This window comes from Ambystoma mexicanum, chromosome 5p (assembly GCF_040938575.1).
Source record: "Ambystoma mexicanum isolate Mex_15411 chromosome 5p, UKY_AmexF1_1, whole genome shotgun sequence".
NCBI lineage: Eukaryota > Metazoa > Chordata > Amphibia > Caudata > Ambystomatidae > Ambystoma > Ambystoma mexicanum.
In genome coordinates, this window is record NC_090930.1 from 1,145,428,189 (window position 1) to 1,145,445,719 (window position 17,531).

General features: G+C 45.4%; 1 protein-coding gene across 2 annotated transcripts in view; it reads right to left on the reverse strand.

The window, feature by feature from the left end:
- Positions 1-17,531, reverse strand: part of DROSHA (drosha ribonuclease III) — a 1,388,683-nt gene that overhangs the window by 456,531 nt on the left and 914,621 nt on the right. For both annotated transcript variants that reach the window (XM_069613610.1, XM_069613611.1), the window contains exon 15: positions 10,170-10,269. In XM_069613610.1, the coding sequence (XP_069469711.1) occupies positions 10,170-10,269 (100 nt within the window). The remainder of the gene's footprint in view (positions 1-10,169; positions 10,270-17,531) is intronic.

Below are 17,531 nucleotides of genomic sequence, written 5' to 3' on the forward strand. Positions count from 1 at the left end.
CAGCCGGGCTGTGCTGTTTTGCTATTCTAGCTAAGAACCATGTGCTAGATCCAAGATCCAGACCCAGAAAGCAGAGCTGTAACCCAGAACCCGTCAGATCCAGTAGAAGGGGCCGCGCAGACCAGAGTGCCTGAGACCTGTCCAGTGGCGAGAGAATCCCAGCCAAACCCTTGACCAGATCTTTGACGGGGCCCATTCCAATCCAGGGAAAAAGTGATCATATCTTTTGATTGAAATCATACCAAGTTTATTTCTGTGATGCATTCTTTCCCATCATTGTATTACCTTGAATCAAACAAAGTATTCTCTGCTACCTTATCCTTCCTATTCCTACTTCTGATTAAAAGAGATTGTTGATATTGTAATATTACCCATTGCTGCTCACTGTTCATAAGTGTGCTATTCAGATTATTTTATTCATAAAAGTGTGATATATATATTGTTCTATTCTTCAAATAAACATTTTAATTTGCAAAACAAACCTACTTCTTGGCTCAGTGAGGTCGGGGAGATCCAAAGAGAAGGACGTTATATAAGGGTTCATCATCCAGATTTAAAGAACTTTTGACATAAAAATATATAAATAAGGGCTTCCAATGGGCATCCCATACTAGGCATTGACTTAGTTGGAGTGCTGGATTGAAGTCACTTACATGACACCAAGGTTTTTGTCCTCGCAGGAAGGTGAAGGAAGAGGGCCCAAGGTGGTCTGTTATAGTGAGAGAGGAAACGCAGAGGCAAGGGTCCCAATGAGAAGGATCTCCATCTTACTGGCATTAAGACAGAGATATTTGGAGGCGCACCCATCCTGAATCGTGGATAGACAGACAAGAATGTGCAAGAGAGGAGAGGAGGGGAGGGGAGCCTGAAGGAAAGCGGAGTCATCCGCTTAACACTGAAAGTTAGAGGAGAACGTAGAGATCAGGGAGGCCAAAGTGGCCAAGCAGAGGTTGAAAAACCAGGGTGAGAGGATAGAGCCCCGGGGAACGCCACAGGTAGAGAGAGGTGGAAGAGAGAATGGGACCAAGATGGACGTGGGAGCGGAGGGGTGGTCCAAGTGGAAGGAGGTCAGTCACTCTAGGGTCTGATCCGTGATGCCCAGGTTCTCACAGAGTCAATTGATCAGGATGGGGACGTTGACCCTGAGGAAAGATGAAGGATGAGAACAGAAGGAATGCTGGAATCAAGGTTAGAGAGCAGATATTCACGGGTGTTAAGGAGAGCAGTTTCCATGCCTCTGGCAGCTCTGAAGCCAGCTTGCTGGTCATGAAGACAACCAACAGATTCAGTGTGGAGAGTAAGCTGGGAGATGGCAAGCTTTTTCCAAGAGTTTGCTCAGAAAGGGGGTGATGGAGATTGAGCGATAGTTTGCCGGGCAGGTAGGCTCAGCAGACGGCTTCTTGAGGAGTGGGTGCACAAAGGAGAGGGGAACGTTGCAGTGGCGAAAGAGTGATTACAGAAATCAGACAAGGCTGGAGTGAGGGTGTCAATATGGTCTTTGATGGTTCTGGAGGAGCAGCGGAGCACCTGTTTGGACGACACTTTCATAGATCAGACTTGTCTAGAAACCTCGTCAGGTGTTGTCAGAGAGAAAGAGGAAAAAGGAGGAGGAGAGGTAGAGATGGCCAAAGGGGGCCGAAAGAGGAAGAGGAGATAAAGGACAGGATGTCCTGAGATTTAGCAGAGAAGTGAGAGGCCAGAGCTGTACAGAGGGCCCGGGAGGGAACAGGAAAGGTATAGACCACAACAGGATTGACCAGTTCCTTGCAGATTTTAAAGAGTTTGGCCATGTTGTTAGAGGGCGCGGAGACACATGCTTTAATGTGTGCTCTCTTCTTGATGAGTGTTATTGCTTTGACAGGCATTTTGGTGCAACCAGTCTAGGTATGTCTAAATGTGGCCTGACATGCTATACTATAATGTTATTACGTGTTTGGACTGGTCTACATTGTGCAGCCAGTTGGACATGTTTTCATTGTGGCATGGCATTTTTAATAGCAAAACATGAATGTTCCTGTGCACTGTTGGTGACTTGCATGTATTGGATTGTGTTACCCTACAAAACTATTGCAAACATTCTGGCTTTATAGCCAATTTATCTCAGAAAGTGTGCTGTATATTGCATTAAAACACATTTAGATCTTTATCCTAGTGTGTGGCATACCCCTTCAGCAGCACGTTCATGCGTATTGCGCAAGCGTGACATCTAGGCCGGCCCAGAGTGTGGCGCGACCCGTGATTTGTTGCCGAGTTGGGGGGGCCCTCCTCAGAATGGCTCGCAAGGGGGCCCCACATTTTGTGTTACGCCACTGACCTAGTGAGGTTGCTTGCTGGGCCATTCACCTTTGGCGAGTCTGGGGTCTGCAAGTGGTCAGAGCACCTGGGTAGTGGGAGTACTCTAGGATAGTCCAAATACTGACAGTTCCTTAACTCACCTCAGTTCCAATGATATTTCACTACTCAGTTGCTGTCCCAGCCTTTTCTGCCAGCATGCCTCACACTCGAGGGAAGGCATCTGCTTTTGTCTTGCATAGATAGTCTAAGCTCACTTTTCTTCCTGACACACCGATGTATCTCCTAGGGACGCGTTTCAAAGGTTAGGTTGGTGAGTGCTGGTTAAGATTGGTATAAAATATTTACTTGTGCGCAACCCACCAACAAATAAATTGTTTTTGTTATCTTGTACCATTAAATATAGTGTGCCTATACCTGCTAGATCAACTCAGCAAATGGCTCAATCAGCAGGGAAAGTCAGAGTGGTAGCAACAGTCTACCATGTCAGGGTCCCGGCTCAAAGGGAAATTCTTTTGAAAATGAGGCATTTACTTTCCCTCATGAAGTTGGCCTGCTAAAACTTTTGATCACACAAGCAAAGATTCTCTTAGGGAATCCAATAATGGCCATGAACCCTATCACCAATTAAGTCTCACTCCGATCCAAGGGTTTCTTTACTTTCAGTATCAGATGCATGTTCAGTTAGGGCCTAAGTGGTGTGAGAAGCCTAAAGGTACTCACATCTACTCCCCAGGGATCTTCTGTTCAGGTGGCCAGGGAAGGGCCATCGCTTTTGGATCCCAACCCTGGGGGTGGGCTAGCGAGGTAGGATCACCCAAGTGGAGGGTCATTGAGGATTGGAGCGAGGGTACCTGCGCAAGGCGAGACATGGTATCCCCTTTTCCCGATACTAACCTGCCCCCCACCCACTCCCCTCCTTTAGCCTTTATGGGCTATTGGCAATCTCATCCCATCTTTCCTTGTAGTTTTCCCTCAAGTACTGAGACAAAGAAGAAGCAACTAGAAATAGTGCAGATTTTCTGTTATAAACTTCACACTCTGGTACTGGGACAAAGAAGAGTGGTTTAGAGGCATGTAGCAATATAGATCAGCCATGTCACACTAATAGGCTTAAGCAGGGTCAGGCAATTGAGTATACTTTGTTTCACCTGCAACCTGTTAGTAGTAGAGGCGAGTATAAAAGGTGGAATCCAGAAGCACACAGGAGTTGCAGTCGCAGAGTGAAAAGAGAGCCGAGGAATTGCCATGCTGAGGAGCGAGAAGCCGAGACACTGACGAAAATCCTGAGTCTTGCCGAGGTGACTGTGCAGGATTTGGAGCCTTTGTGAGGGAAGGTGTACAGCAGGCGCTGCCAGGGAGCAGAGGCAGAGCCAAGCACGAAGGCCGGCGTGTGCTTAGCAGAGTACCGGGCAAAGTGGCAAGTTGGTTTTCCCGCTTGGGGGAAAAGCCGCTGAACAGATCTGCCGAGACCCGGTAAGTGTCAGGAGACACTAGGAACGGAGTGCTCCAAGTGACCTTGCAAATAATAACAGTCCACAAAAACAATCAACTATTACTTTCGGAATGCCATACTTAACGAAAGGTCTGGTTATACCCCGCATCATTGAAAATGGCATTTACTGAAAACTGAACTGCATAAAAGGTACTATTCAAGTATCGCAACTTAAAGTTAGTTATTGAACACCAAACTGAACGAAAGGCACTATCCTGATTAATACAATGTAACATTACATTTACTGACTACTGAGCTGCAGGAGAGTCGTGGTTTGAGTGAAACCAAGTAAATGCTGCAATTATGAAAAAGTGAATGAAAAGAAAGTTACTTGATCAGACTTTGAAGTGCTAAAACAAGATATCAAATAAAGCACCTTAAGGATACTGTAAAAGACCTATAAGGGAATTTAAGAGTTGTCTTGAATATTATTAAACAACGGATTTGGGGCAATTTATGGTTGTGTGACCTTTGATGGGTGGACTGTGGGGTCTGACAACTGCGCCTAGACCAGGAAGTTTCCTAACAGACATTGCCAAGAGTCAAATCCCAGACACGGTGTGTGGTTGCATGTTGCGTGACCTGTAATGGGTGAACCGCATGGAGGAACAACTGCGTCTAGGTCAGGAACCACAAATATTGGAAAAGCAGCAAAGGTGTGTGCCTTGGTGAAGCTAACCAAAGGACGGGTGAAACGGACCCTGTATTTTCTTGTGAACAGGAAAAAAGTCAATTGCTCAGTATAAAATTTGGGGGAGGGAACCCGGAGAACCAAAGAACTGGAGAATGTTTATATTAGGGAAGGGTGTCCTAAGGTTACAGTGTTGTATGAACTTAGTTATATTTGAACTTTGGGAGAGGCAAACCAAAGACCCTCATTTGATGCAAAGATACCAGTGAATCTATGGATGATATTTTCAGAACTTGATCAAACCTTCTTGAAAGGAAGTTACATTGGAACTGTATTGTGAACTTGTAAACAGAGGCAACAAGGCAATTTCCCAGTTGCATTGGAACTGCTCAGTGCTGCTATGGAACCTCTCCCCAAGAGACATCTAATTTCTGAGAGAACCCCTATAGTACGGCGCATACTGGAAATTCACCTAGCGTACCGCTTATGCTGAGCCACCCCATTAACCTCTCTAGCACTATCTTAGGAGTTATCACTACCGACGACAAATCACCACCGGCACCCCCAGGGAACACTGCTTCCGACTCTCCCCCCACCCCCATCCAGTGTACTAAGGTGTGCTTTACTGCACACACGTTCTCTTAACAAACATGCCTTAGACATCCATGACTACATTCTGGACTTAAACCTAGGCCTTCTATGCCTAACAGAAACCTGGATCATTGATGCCAGCGGACCCATGATCACAATAGCCACCACCGAAGGATGACATATTTGCCAAAATCGAGCTCAGGGTCATGGGGGTGGAGTAGCAATCATTGCCAAAAACCATCTACATTTCTTTCACAAAATTAGGGAATGTCACGGATGTGGAATCCTGCACTTAAAATGACTCCCAATGCCTGCAGCTGTGTAAACATTGTTTACCGTCCCACCCATTGACATGCCAAACTTCAATGATGAAATCATACAAATCCTTGGAGACAATAACGGCCCAAACTGTTCCACCCTGCTAGCTGGGGACCTTAATCAGTGGCATAACAATGACGTTGATAAAACTGCCTGCGAGCTAGAAGCAGCTTTGATTCATTTCAAATACGTTGTGCAGAACGCTGATCCTACCGCTAATAAAGGAAACATGCTCGATTGTGCGGTGTCAAGAAACTTAGGAGTAAAAAATTGACAATACCTATCCCTGTACTTGGTCCGACCACTACGCCATAACCTTTCAAATTCACCTTCCCACCCCGAAAAATACCCTAAAGAAAATCCAGAGTCCCAACTTTAACGAAGTATGCACAACTGATCGACAGGAAGGCATGCACCAGATTATGTCCCTTACCTCCAACCTAGATCCACCTCCCTTTTTAGTTCACATCCTGAATTCCACTCTAGAAGCTATGCTGGACAGAGCGGCAACCTCTAGGACCAAACAAAATACGTCACATAAGAAATGGTTCACTCCGGAACCAAGTGGCTTAAATGCCCATCAGAGCTAAACAAAAACAGTTGGAAAAAGCTGGAGAAGGTATACAAGTCTACTATATTTGAGGCTAAAAGAAACATCTTCAACAAACAGATTGAGTGGGCTAGTAACAATTCCAACCACTACCTACCAGACCTACTGACCAAGACTGTGCTAGGAAACAAATGGCATTTGAAGCCAGAACACTAAAAGCTCAAGCAAAGATTCAAAACGACCCAACGGAAACCTCTCCCAACTTGTTACCTCCGGGGAAAATCACAAGTGACCACATTTCACCTAAATTCAACTTCTCTCGGATTACCATCCTTGAGATGGTGAAAACGTTGACTGCACTACATTTCTCTTCCTGGCCAGAAAATATCATCCCACCTAAGCTGATCCTTGATCACAAAGAAATATTTGCCCCATTTTTAGTTAGGTTTGTTAATTCTTCTTTTTACAGCAATCTGGTCCCTGACTATTAAAAGAGCCACTAATACACTGTTGGTCAAGAAATCAGGCCCAGATCTTGAGGATCCAAATAATTTACGACCCATCACGAAATGCAACTTTTTGTTGAAACACTTGTACAAAACAGCCACAACTCAATTTCCAAAATGTGTTGAAGCCTCAAATAGTTTTCTTCCTAGACAATCTGGCTTTAGGCCCAGCTATAGTACCAAAACAGCTCTGATCGACCTACAAACCCAACATGCTGACAAAGGCAATACTGGAAAGGTCGTATCAGTAGATCTGTCGGCGACGTTCCTTCCTTTAGATCATGAACACCGCCTCCATACTCTGAGCAAGATAGGTCTACACAGCATGGAAACAATCACCTGGGGGCAATCCTTCCGGTCAGAACATCTCGAATCTGCGGGGGTAAATGCTTCCTCCCGAACAGCCTTCACTGATTACGGTGTTCCACAGGGGGCTTGCATGTCACAGTTATTTTTTTTTACTTACACAAACCCCTCTGTGGCTACCTTGAAGAGTTGGGTACCTTCTTTACCAATTACGCTGACAATACCCAGCTGGTTCTTGAACTCCTGGGTGACTACAAAAATTACATGACAAATCTTGAGTAGGTATACTCTTTGGTGGAAACCTGGATGAATCACAACTGGATGTGTTTGAATGGGAATAAAACAGAACTGTTGATTTTTGGCTCGTGCCAAACTGGGTTCCAGATATCAGCTCTTTAAGATCCATGACTGTAGCATCACAGTTTCCCAGAAAGTTAAGACCCTAGGTTTCCACTTGGAAGCTTCACTCAACTCCGACACCCACATCAACAAGGTTGTAACCAACTGTTCTTACTACTTGTGTCTCCAGAAGAACATGTGCCCCCTTCGTCTCACAGCCTAACTGTACATCGATTGCACAAGCAATAATATGACCTAGGCTCCATTACTGCAACGCCCTATTAATACAGGCAAACAAAAAGTGTCCGCAAAAGCTTCAGGTGATACAAAACGATCGATGCCGTACGCATCGTCAAAAGTTAAAGCAGGAAAGAGCACATATCCAGCTGCCACCAAGCCTTGCATTGGCTGCCGATAGCTGCTCGGATACAATTCAAGTCAGCTATGCTGACTTACAGATGCCTTCATGTAACTATGTCTACTTATCTTAAAAACATGGTGTGCCCATATGAGCCTGCGACAACACTGCAATCCTTCACACAATCACTTGGTTTCAAACGTACCAACGGTCTTGTGAAGTCATTTCCGGTTGCCTCAGCTAAGCTCTGGAACACTTTACCACCAGGGATGATACAGAAAAAGGACAACAAAAATTCTGCAATCAGTTAACAGCCTTATAGTTTTCGTAAATAGCCATCCCCCACCCCCGATAACCTGTTGCCTTTGTCCCGTTCATCTCTACCTTTGTGTCTCGGTTCACAGCGCCCCAATGCCCGCAGACTTTGGCGCTGTCTAAATAAATAAATATAAATCTTGGAGAAGGGAACCCTGAGAACCAAAGAACTGGAAAGTGTTTATCTTGGGGGAAGAGTCACAAGATTTCAGGGAATGAACTTGGTTACATTGGAACTTGAGAAAGAGAAACCCAAGACCCTCTTTTAATGTGAACTGTGATACCGGTGAATCTACAGAAGGTAAACTCAGAACTTAATCAAACCGTCTTCAAAGGAAGTTATACTGGAACTGTATTGAACTTGAGACAGAACTCTAGAGGAACTTAAATTGCCAGTAGCTGTGCATTTACTTTTGAACACTTAAATTTGGTTGCAAACATGTTCCTAGGTGATGTAGTTGCGAGGACAAGAATAGGTTTTGACAGACGTTTTGGTTTGAACTTGTGGACACAAACTTTTCTTCGATTTCTTTAGGTAGTGAAATCCCACCATAGCATAGGGCTAGTTAGTTATTACACCATCCTGATTCTTAATAAAGCTTTGTTTAGAAATATATATCTGTAGTCTGGGTCATCTCTCTTGATACAATGCTCGTCTTACACAGTGGTTAGATGACCTTGCATAACAGTCACAGCCCCTCCTACACCAGCCCACACATGTACTTGCCATGTTCAGGGTAGATCAGTTCCATTATCCAACTCTCTACCCTGTTGGTTAGGACCTTGGCCAGGACTATATAGTCAATATTTTGGAGTCATTTAGATCTATACAAGAGAAACAGATTTGGTTATTTACTGTTATGGGAAAACCTGTGTTTGTGAAATGTAGCCAAGTCTTGGGAATTGCAGAACGTCTAGTACACATTGAGTTCAGGTAATTTAGCATTTTCTGGGGCAAGGGATAGTCTCATTTCTTGAGAAACTCCGGCATGTCGCTTGACACCAAACCTGGCAAAACCTTTTGTAGTCCCATATAGGACATCCCGCATTCTCCTATAGACAGAATAAACCAGTTTCAAGAGGATGCCCCCGAAATGAAGTCCAGCTGTGGGCCTGTGAGATTTGCCTCTGAATACATGTAAAGGCTTGATAGGAAATAGGTAACCTTGTGACCTTAGGTTTTGATGCATTCCATCACTGCATCCTCATTGCACTTTCATGTCCCCCCCACCCCTGCCCCGTTCAGTGTGTGGTTCCTCTAACTTAGATTTCCTTTTTCTCAGTGACTAGTGAATTCATTTTGCCCACAAGTGCTACTTTTATGTTACCCCAGTGCAAAACTGGAGGAACTGTATCAATGTTGGGGTGCAAACTCTTGTTAAACTACAACTCTTTCCGTTTTTTCTTGGTCGACCAATCAATTGTGACTGGCACAGGGGCATGGCTGGAGATGTAATGGCGTTCACTTTAAGGTTCTATTTGCCAAAAACCTGGAAGCAAGTCATAAGAACACTGCAGGGTGTGCAGTCCAGCTAGGGTTACAAGGGTCAGAGACTGAAGGCAGGGGGTGGGGGGAACATGAGTATGAATCGGAATTCAGAGTGTCTCAACCATGCAAAAGAGGAAAAAAGAAACAGCAGCAGATTGTGCAAAATATACTCACTCACCCCGTTTGGGATGGTGGTGGAGTCCAGACAGGCACACACGTGTAGGGGTCTCAATGAGCAAGTTTGTACCCAACCTGGCTCCATTAACATGTATTTTCTTTTTTAAGTCTTAGCTGCACAGGCGAGCCTCTGACTTCCAGCTGTATCTACTCGAAATACTATAACGTGTCATATCCTTCCACTCCACACAAGAAGAAAGAATCACCCTGATGTTCAAAAGGTTCTTTAAATCTTGACCATTCCCCGGGCTCTAAACGTCTCGGTTTCTATCCACCAAGCAGCAAAAGGGGAAAGCCTTTGGATCCGAAAAGAACTAAGTAGCCAGCTCCGGCCTTCTATGCACCTCATGCAGGACTCATAACATCATTCTCACGCGCCTATAACGCCTACACAAGCAGGTAAGCAGACCTTTGCTCTTGCCCTACCCATGAGCCTGTGAATTATAGTTTAGTCCGTTCACAGAGCGATGTAACATTGTTTATTAAAAACGCAACACTACAGCATTTTCAATCACTCCCTTAAAACAGTACTGCACAGCAAGCATTAATGGACAGATAGAATGATATTCAGAGCCATTAGGAATATGCCATCTTCTGAAACCAGGAACCAGAGAAAAATCCATTTTAAAACACCTGATGAATGATGAAAGAAAATATCCACACATTCGAGAATGTGATAACATCTGCAGGGATTGTTAGCCCAAGCAGATAGCTATATTACACATTTCGACACCAATTTTAACACGAGGCATCATTAGAAGCGGTCTGCTGATAGTCAACATAAGAAACCAGAAAAGCATACCTCCCTCTGAACCAACTTTATTTTGTCAGCCTGCTTCACTTTGGGACTGTTAGCCAGTAGATGACGCAGCTTAACATAGCTTTTCCACAACTTCTGGTACCTAGAAGAAAAAAATCAAAAGGACTCCAATCAGAACAGGGGACCACTGACAATATTGGATGAACAATCTCAATTTAAACTGACCCTACTACTTTCCTGGTAAATATGCCGCATTTCCCAAAGCATTGGAGAAAGACATTATGTGATGGTGTGGCATGTTTATTGAATGCTCGGCTGCGTACATCCAATCTGTGAAATCACTCACCAAAGACCTTACAATGAATTCAGATCAAGAATAAGAATATTTGGCAGGAAATGGATGGCCAACAAACATGGAACATCATATCTAAAAGTCACTCTCAGACAGAAACATTCATTAGGAATGTTTGTGATGTATGTCCAGTAAAATACAGAGGAAAAAAAGGTGGGAATGCAAGGGGTTGAATGGGAAAAGATGGTAAAGAGTCCAATAATGAAAAACGGGGGGATGAAAGGGAAGTAGAAGCGATTAAGACATGTAATAAGGTGAATAATTAATTTCTATGCAAATATCGTTTGGCACAGCAGCAATTGTTGCAGACAACTTCCTTTGCCCCCCCCCCCCACCTGCCTCCTCGCTCTTCCACATCCCCAAATAAAAATCACATGCCCCTTGGGTTGCATTAGACACAAGGCTGGTAATGGAAAATGTTTACTCTGAGAACCCAGCTGATGTAGGTTAGGGTGGGGTTTTCAAGAGAAGTGGCTGGAGAAAAGGGGAGGCTATGGATGGAATCATGGCAGTCAAGTCATACAGACCCTTGTGCAAAATTGTAATCTAATTGGCAATGCCATTAGTAGGTGCCACTACACTTAAATCCACAAGCTTTCCTTTACAATTGCTAGTTACTTCTTGTCATTGACCGAGCGCAAGGACTTCTATTGGAGAGTATGTCAGTGAAAAAAAAATGAAAGCAAATAGAAATGTGTAACTACGCACAGGAATAAACATGCAGTACAAGCATGAAGACAAATAAATAGATGCCTGGCTGTTCATTTGAATTTTGTGTAGATCTGCAGTACAGAGAGAATACAAAATAATCTAGTATTGCAATTGTAGGAACACACTCATGACGGATTGCCAAAATATTGCCTGCATTTGCCCCCTTAGTACACACGCGATGACTTTGCCCCACAGAATGAATGACAGCATTTCCCCCCTCCAAGGTCAAACCTTTGCTCAAAATGCCAGCATTTGTCCCTGTAAAGATATACAAGGGATGGGGTTGCCCCAAAATGACAGCATTTGTCCCTGTAAAGATATACAAGGGATGGCGTTGCCCCAAAATAACAGCATTTGTCCCTGTAAAGATATACAAGGGATGGCGTTGCCCCAAAATGACAGCATTTGTCCGTCCAAGGACACACGTGCCGACTTCTCCCCCAACGTGCCACGAGTTGCCCCAGTAAAATCAAACCTTTAATGAAGAGCCCCAAAATGCCCCAAAATGCTACCTTTTTCCTCTGTCAGAGCATACAGATGAAACCTTTAACTCAAAATGCCAGGGCTTGCTTCTGAAAGAACACAACTGTGTTTGAGTTGGCCCAACATTTTCATCTGTAAAGGTAGGGTGGGACTATGGCCGTGTGGAAGTTAGGCTATGCACAAGACATTAAGGAACAAAAATATTAGAAAGACATCAGTTCAGCTCAGTGAACCAACGTCATTTTACGATGTCCATATTAAAGGTTATACCGGGCAAATTCTAACCTGCACACGTTTTTAAGCATCCATAGTTATTTCATGGGTACACAATGTGGTGCACTTTGACACAGTGCTTACATTATTATGCCACTATACCTACTACATTCCCATTAAGTCTTAAAACAAGTTTAACCTAAGATTGCACGTTATTAGTTTAAGCACAGACATATTAAAAAGACAGCAATTGATGAACGTTATGAGACCTACACACCCCTTACTGGCTTCTACGTGCATGGCATTCTGCGGCACAGAGCAGCGCCTACATCTTTTCAGCTGGTGCACTGCCTTCTCACAAACAGGACTCCTCTGCCGAATGTCTGGGATTCTACCATTGAATCCTATGGCTGGGAGGTTTTCCACATCCAGAAGATTAAAGTGTACATCATAACACCCCCCCACGCCCAATACAACCCTGTCAGCAGGATGTACGATGAGACTCTCTAATGATGGACTCATCCGACTGCCAGAATTCCCTACTGCCAATATGGTTATGAAATTCGCAACTATGGTGAGCAGGTATTCCTGTTGCCACTCAGTGGGTAGCACATGGAAATTAGCTGTGACGTTGCATGCCGAGACCTTGGGGCGAGTGCAAAGTGGCAAAGAGCATGGGGGAGGCAGTAAGGGGCCACGAAAGTGCCACTGAATGAGGCGTGGGAGTGGTTGTAGGGGGTTATTGTGTCAGTGACAAGGAGGGCCGGGGGGTGGGGGGGGCTGAAGTCTGCAGGGTGGCCATTAGAAGTCAGGATCAGGCCAATTTTGAATCCTGTATTAAGCAAACCACCTTACGGAAGCGTGTTGGGTTTGAACAGCTGAACCACCCCCCACTGGTGGACCTTTTCACTCAGATAAGTGGTCTGAGAAATGCTGGAGGCCCACAGGCGCAAATGGAAGTGTCACACATTGATATTGCTAGAATGATCACTGGCCAGCTGAAATATTCCCCTTGCACAAGACAATTGATGAAATAGCTCCAGAGTAACACCGAAAGAACGGAGCAGTGAGCAGGAGTGGTAACCTACTTATGCGCAAATGCATGTGCCGGTAGAGCAGTCTGATTTGTTTTTGCTCCAAGGGGGAAAAACACAAGCAGCCTATTGGTATAGGTCATTTCTTCTTGCTCCACCCACCCCCTCTAGTTAGGCAAACATGAAAATGCTTTGCAGCCTTGAATATGTGGGATTTAAAACTGGAAAAATTTCCACACACATTGAACACACCACCATGCTGTTTCAAATAAGGTCTTTGGAACAAACGGAAGAGATACAGGCAGAACATGCTCACCAACTAGTGAAAATGAACAAACCGAGGTAAGCACAGGCTGAGCGACTGGAGAACTTCCCTAGTGCTTCATCAACGCAGCTGTTGGGATTCCCAGAAGGAGGAATCGATTGGAAGTATCTTTGCACAGCCTGGCTGTAAGAACAAATGGGCTTGCCAAGGGTCATTCTTCAGGTTTTGTTAGCCAAATGCCAACACTTTGCAGTAGGGTCGTGTGAGGACAGGGTACAAAAATGATGGTGCAAGTGGTAAGTAGTGACAAGGGAGGAGATCTTTGAAATCATCTCCTCGCCTCTCTCCAGGAGGAAGAGCCTTTCTTTTGAGAGGGTTAAGTGGATTTTTACCTTCCCCGATACACTAGAGGACCTATAGAAGGAGACTGTTAGACACCATTAAAAAGGTGCTTGAAGAGAAAGGCCTAAATGCAGGCAGTTTGCTGCAAACATACGGTGTTAAAGTGTGATGGTATCTATCCATTTTGGAACCCGGAGGGAACTAGACTACTAGATTCATTGAGGAATCGCGATTGAGAATTGGGGAACAGACTGGAGCTTGCACCTAGAGGGTGTAATCAATTTATGTAAGATGTGTGGTGGGGCAGGAAGGGTTGAGGTTTAGTTTCTTAGGTGTTTCTCATCCATTGGGAGGTAATTTGAAGGGAGTCAGAATTTAGGGTTTTACTGTTTGTGGCTTATTTGGAATAATTTTAAATGCAGTGGTCTTCCACGAGTTCTACCTAATGGGGACTGTAAAGAACCAAATAGGATGGAGATTATCAAAGGTGAGTATCAGTGAGTGCGCCATTGAGCAACATATAGGTTTTCCGCTGTGCTACATAGCCCATTTTTTTTAAACTTCTCTTGATTTATTTTACAACATGTTAAACACTTCCTCCCCTCCGCCCCCTTTCCAGGGACCAGCAGCCTCGCCCTCTTGCACTCAGTTCTTGTATGGGGTCCATTAGTACAGGTCCAGGAGCTTCAAACATTGGGGGCACCATTGACCCCTAAAATCGTCTTTCAGGAAGGCCATTATCTCACCGCATTCACTAGCAAATTTCCCCAGATTATTGTTCATTGCAAATGTGACCCATTTCAGGGCAACCAGTTCCCAAATCTTTCGACAGCCACTCTTGCATTGTGGGGACACTAGCTCCCGTCTACCTCTGGGCTATTAAAAGCATTGCTGCCAGGGTCATGATCACCCTAACCTTATCCAAGACCTCTATTTTTCCCTTCTATCTCACCCCCTTTCAACCCCAGAAGGACCCTTTCCGGGGGTTCTTCTGGGCCCGCCCCAAGAGCTTGGGCTAGTGCCTGTAACACCTCTCGCCAAAAGGGCGAGATTTTGGGGCATTTCCACCATATATGGGATGCTGTACCCTCTTCCCTGCATCCCCTCAAACAGTCTTTAGATGTGTCAGAATACATACTGTGCAAGTGGGCAGGGGTATAATGTCACCCATACATGAACTTATACCACATTTCCTGAAGTTGAGTCGCCTTTGCTATTTTGGGAATTCCCCTCTAGAGGCTCTCCCACTCCTTTTTGTCAATCCCCTGCCCCGTCATCTGCTCCCATTGCGCCACAAAAGGCCACTGAGCTTGAGGGGAAGCATCATCTAATAATCTGTAGAGCTTGGAAATGAGGCCTTTTGAACCGTCCTGTGTGAACAGAAATTTCTCAAACAGAGTAAACTGTCGGGTAGCCGCTGCCCTAATCTGCCCGTTCATCAACCAATGCTGCAGCAGGAAATACCTGTGTCTCTCCCTCTCCTCTAACCCAAATTCCTGTTTGCGCCCTTTAAAAGGGTCGAACCTTTTTGTCCTGGAACAAATCCCAAATTAGCCTAGAGCCCCCTTCCGCCATTTGCTAAAGGCCTCCCGCCCCGTACCCTGGCAGAAGTCTCCATCGTTAAAGATGGGCTAAAAGGAGAGTGGGGAAGTAGTGATTCTCTGTTTCTTCACCAGTTCATCCCAGGTGTACGTTAGCAATTTGGTTATACCGCTCATGTAGAGGTGTTTCGGCATATGGTGTCTCAGCAGCAAAAGTACTTCCCCTCAAGTCATGTTGTGCTACTGCCCTATCCATTTTAACCCAATGCTGTACACCATGTAAAATAGGCTTATTTGTAAATTACCTGCCTTTATTGTAAACTTGTTGTAAATGTTTTCCTACACTGACATATTGTAATACTGTAAAGCATAGTAACCTGTAACCAAGCTGTGAATAACCTTGTTGCTCCTGCGCCCTCATACCCCCGGGTCTGGTGCGCATTACAAATGAATAAACTAAACTAATGCTTCCCCTCAGCCCCAGAGAACCACTCCATTACCAGCCGCAATTTTGCTGCCTCCTAGTACTGCTGGAAGTTGGGGAGAGCCATCCCCCTCTCTCATTGGTGCCATTAACAAGTGACGGCTGATTCATGGCCTCTTCCCCTCCCAAATGAACTCTTGTTGCTTTCCCCAGTTCCCCAAAGAAAGTAGGCGGTATAGCCAACGGGATCGCCTAAAACAAGTAAAGCAGTCGGGGAGCGTGACCATTTTTACCACCGCCATCCTCCCCATCCATGACACCCTGAGGTTTCGCCATTTTTGGAAATCCTTCTTTATTGCCATTAGTATGGGTGGGTAGTTGGCTCCATACCATCCCGGCAATGCTGGTGTTATTTTAACCCCTAAGTATGTGATCCCCCCCCTGCGTTCCACATGAAGGGGGTTGACATTCTCAACTCTGCCTCTTCTTCCCCTCCCTGCGTTACATTTTGCAGCTAAGATTTATTAACATTAATCCGCAGGCCTGATGCTTCCCCGAACCTCCCCAGCAGATCCCTACATGCTCTTATTCAGTCTCCCAGCCTGGTAATGTCATCAGCAAATGTCATCAGCGAATGCTGCTACCTTGTGTTGCATTCCCCAAAGGGAATGCCCCGGATCTCCTCCGCCTCCCGTATTGCTTGCAGTAATGGTTCAAGGTAGATTGCGTACAACAGTGGGGAGAGCGGACACCCCTGCTTTGTGTCCCTTCCTAGTCTTATAGCACGTCATAGACCCATTCACCATCAGGCTAACTGTTGGCGTGTTGTAGTTGGCTTGAACCATTCTTGGGTAATCTCCCCCCAGGCCCATTTCCTATATTACCCTAAACAGGAAGGACCACTCCACTCTGTCAAATGCCTTTTCCACAGCTAGTGAAAGCAGGACCGATGGAGTAGCTGTTTTACGTACTAGGTCTACTAAATGGGCCACCCTCCTGATATTGTCCGCCATCTGTCTACCCAGGACGAAACCCACCTGATCCTGATGGATCAGCGAGGGGAGGTGGCTCTCCAACCTATTAGCCAATATTTTCATGCAGATTTTAACATCTACGTACATGAGTGCTATGGGCCTAAACAAAGAGCACTCTGAGGAGTCTTTGCCATGTTTGGGTATAATGGTGATCTTGGCTTCCTCCATGGAGGATGTGATTCGTCCAGTGGTCCCGAAGGTGTTAAATAATTGTGTTAGGTTGGGGACCAGGAGTGGTGTGTAGGTTTTGCCGTCCGGTCCCGGGGAGTTTCGCGTTAGACATAATAACCTCCTCCTCTGTGACTTCCAAACCCAGTGCACCCTGGGCGCCAGGGTCCAGCCTGGGGAGCTGTATTTTTCCCAGGAAGTCCATCTGCTGTTGGCTCAGTGGGTTTTGGGATGAGTATAGGGAGTCATAATACCTAGCCAAATGCTCTTGTATTTCCTCTGAATGAGTCTGATGGGTACCCTGTTCATCCTTTATAGCTATGATCGTATTTTTGTCCCTTGCTCCCCGCAATAGGCACGCCAACAGTGCATCAGTTTTATTGGCTCTTGCATAACATTTTTGTTCGAAGCACGCCCATTTGCCCCACAGCTAGCCTATAAACCCTCAGTGCCTTTCTGGTGGGAGCCTCGGCCGCCCTTTTCCTTGCCTCCTCCACCTCTCCCTTTAACTGGACCTCTAGGGCCCTCATCTGCTTCACCCTTTGTAGCAATGTGTTCCTCCCTCAGTCGCTTTAAACACATCCCACCGAATGCTCTTCCCCCGTGTCAGACGTCTTGTTAAGCTAAAATAAATACCTTAAGTTTCTCCCCCAGGTCTTCCCGAATCACTGGATTCCTTAGTAACTCCCCTGGAATTTTCCACCTCCATATGCCCTGAGATCGCCCCTGCAGAGTCACTTTCATCATCACCATCTAGTGGGCTGCTATCCCCAGAGGGCCTACTTCCACCTCCTCCAACCTACCCAGTAGATTCGCTGACACCCATATATAGTCTAT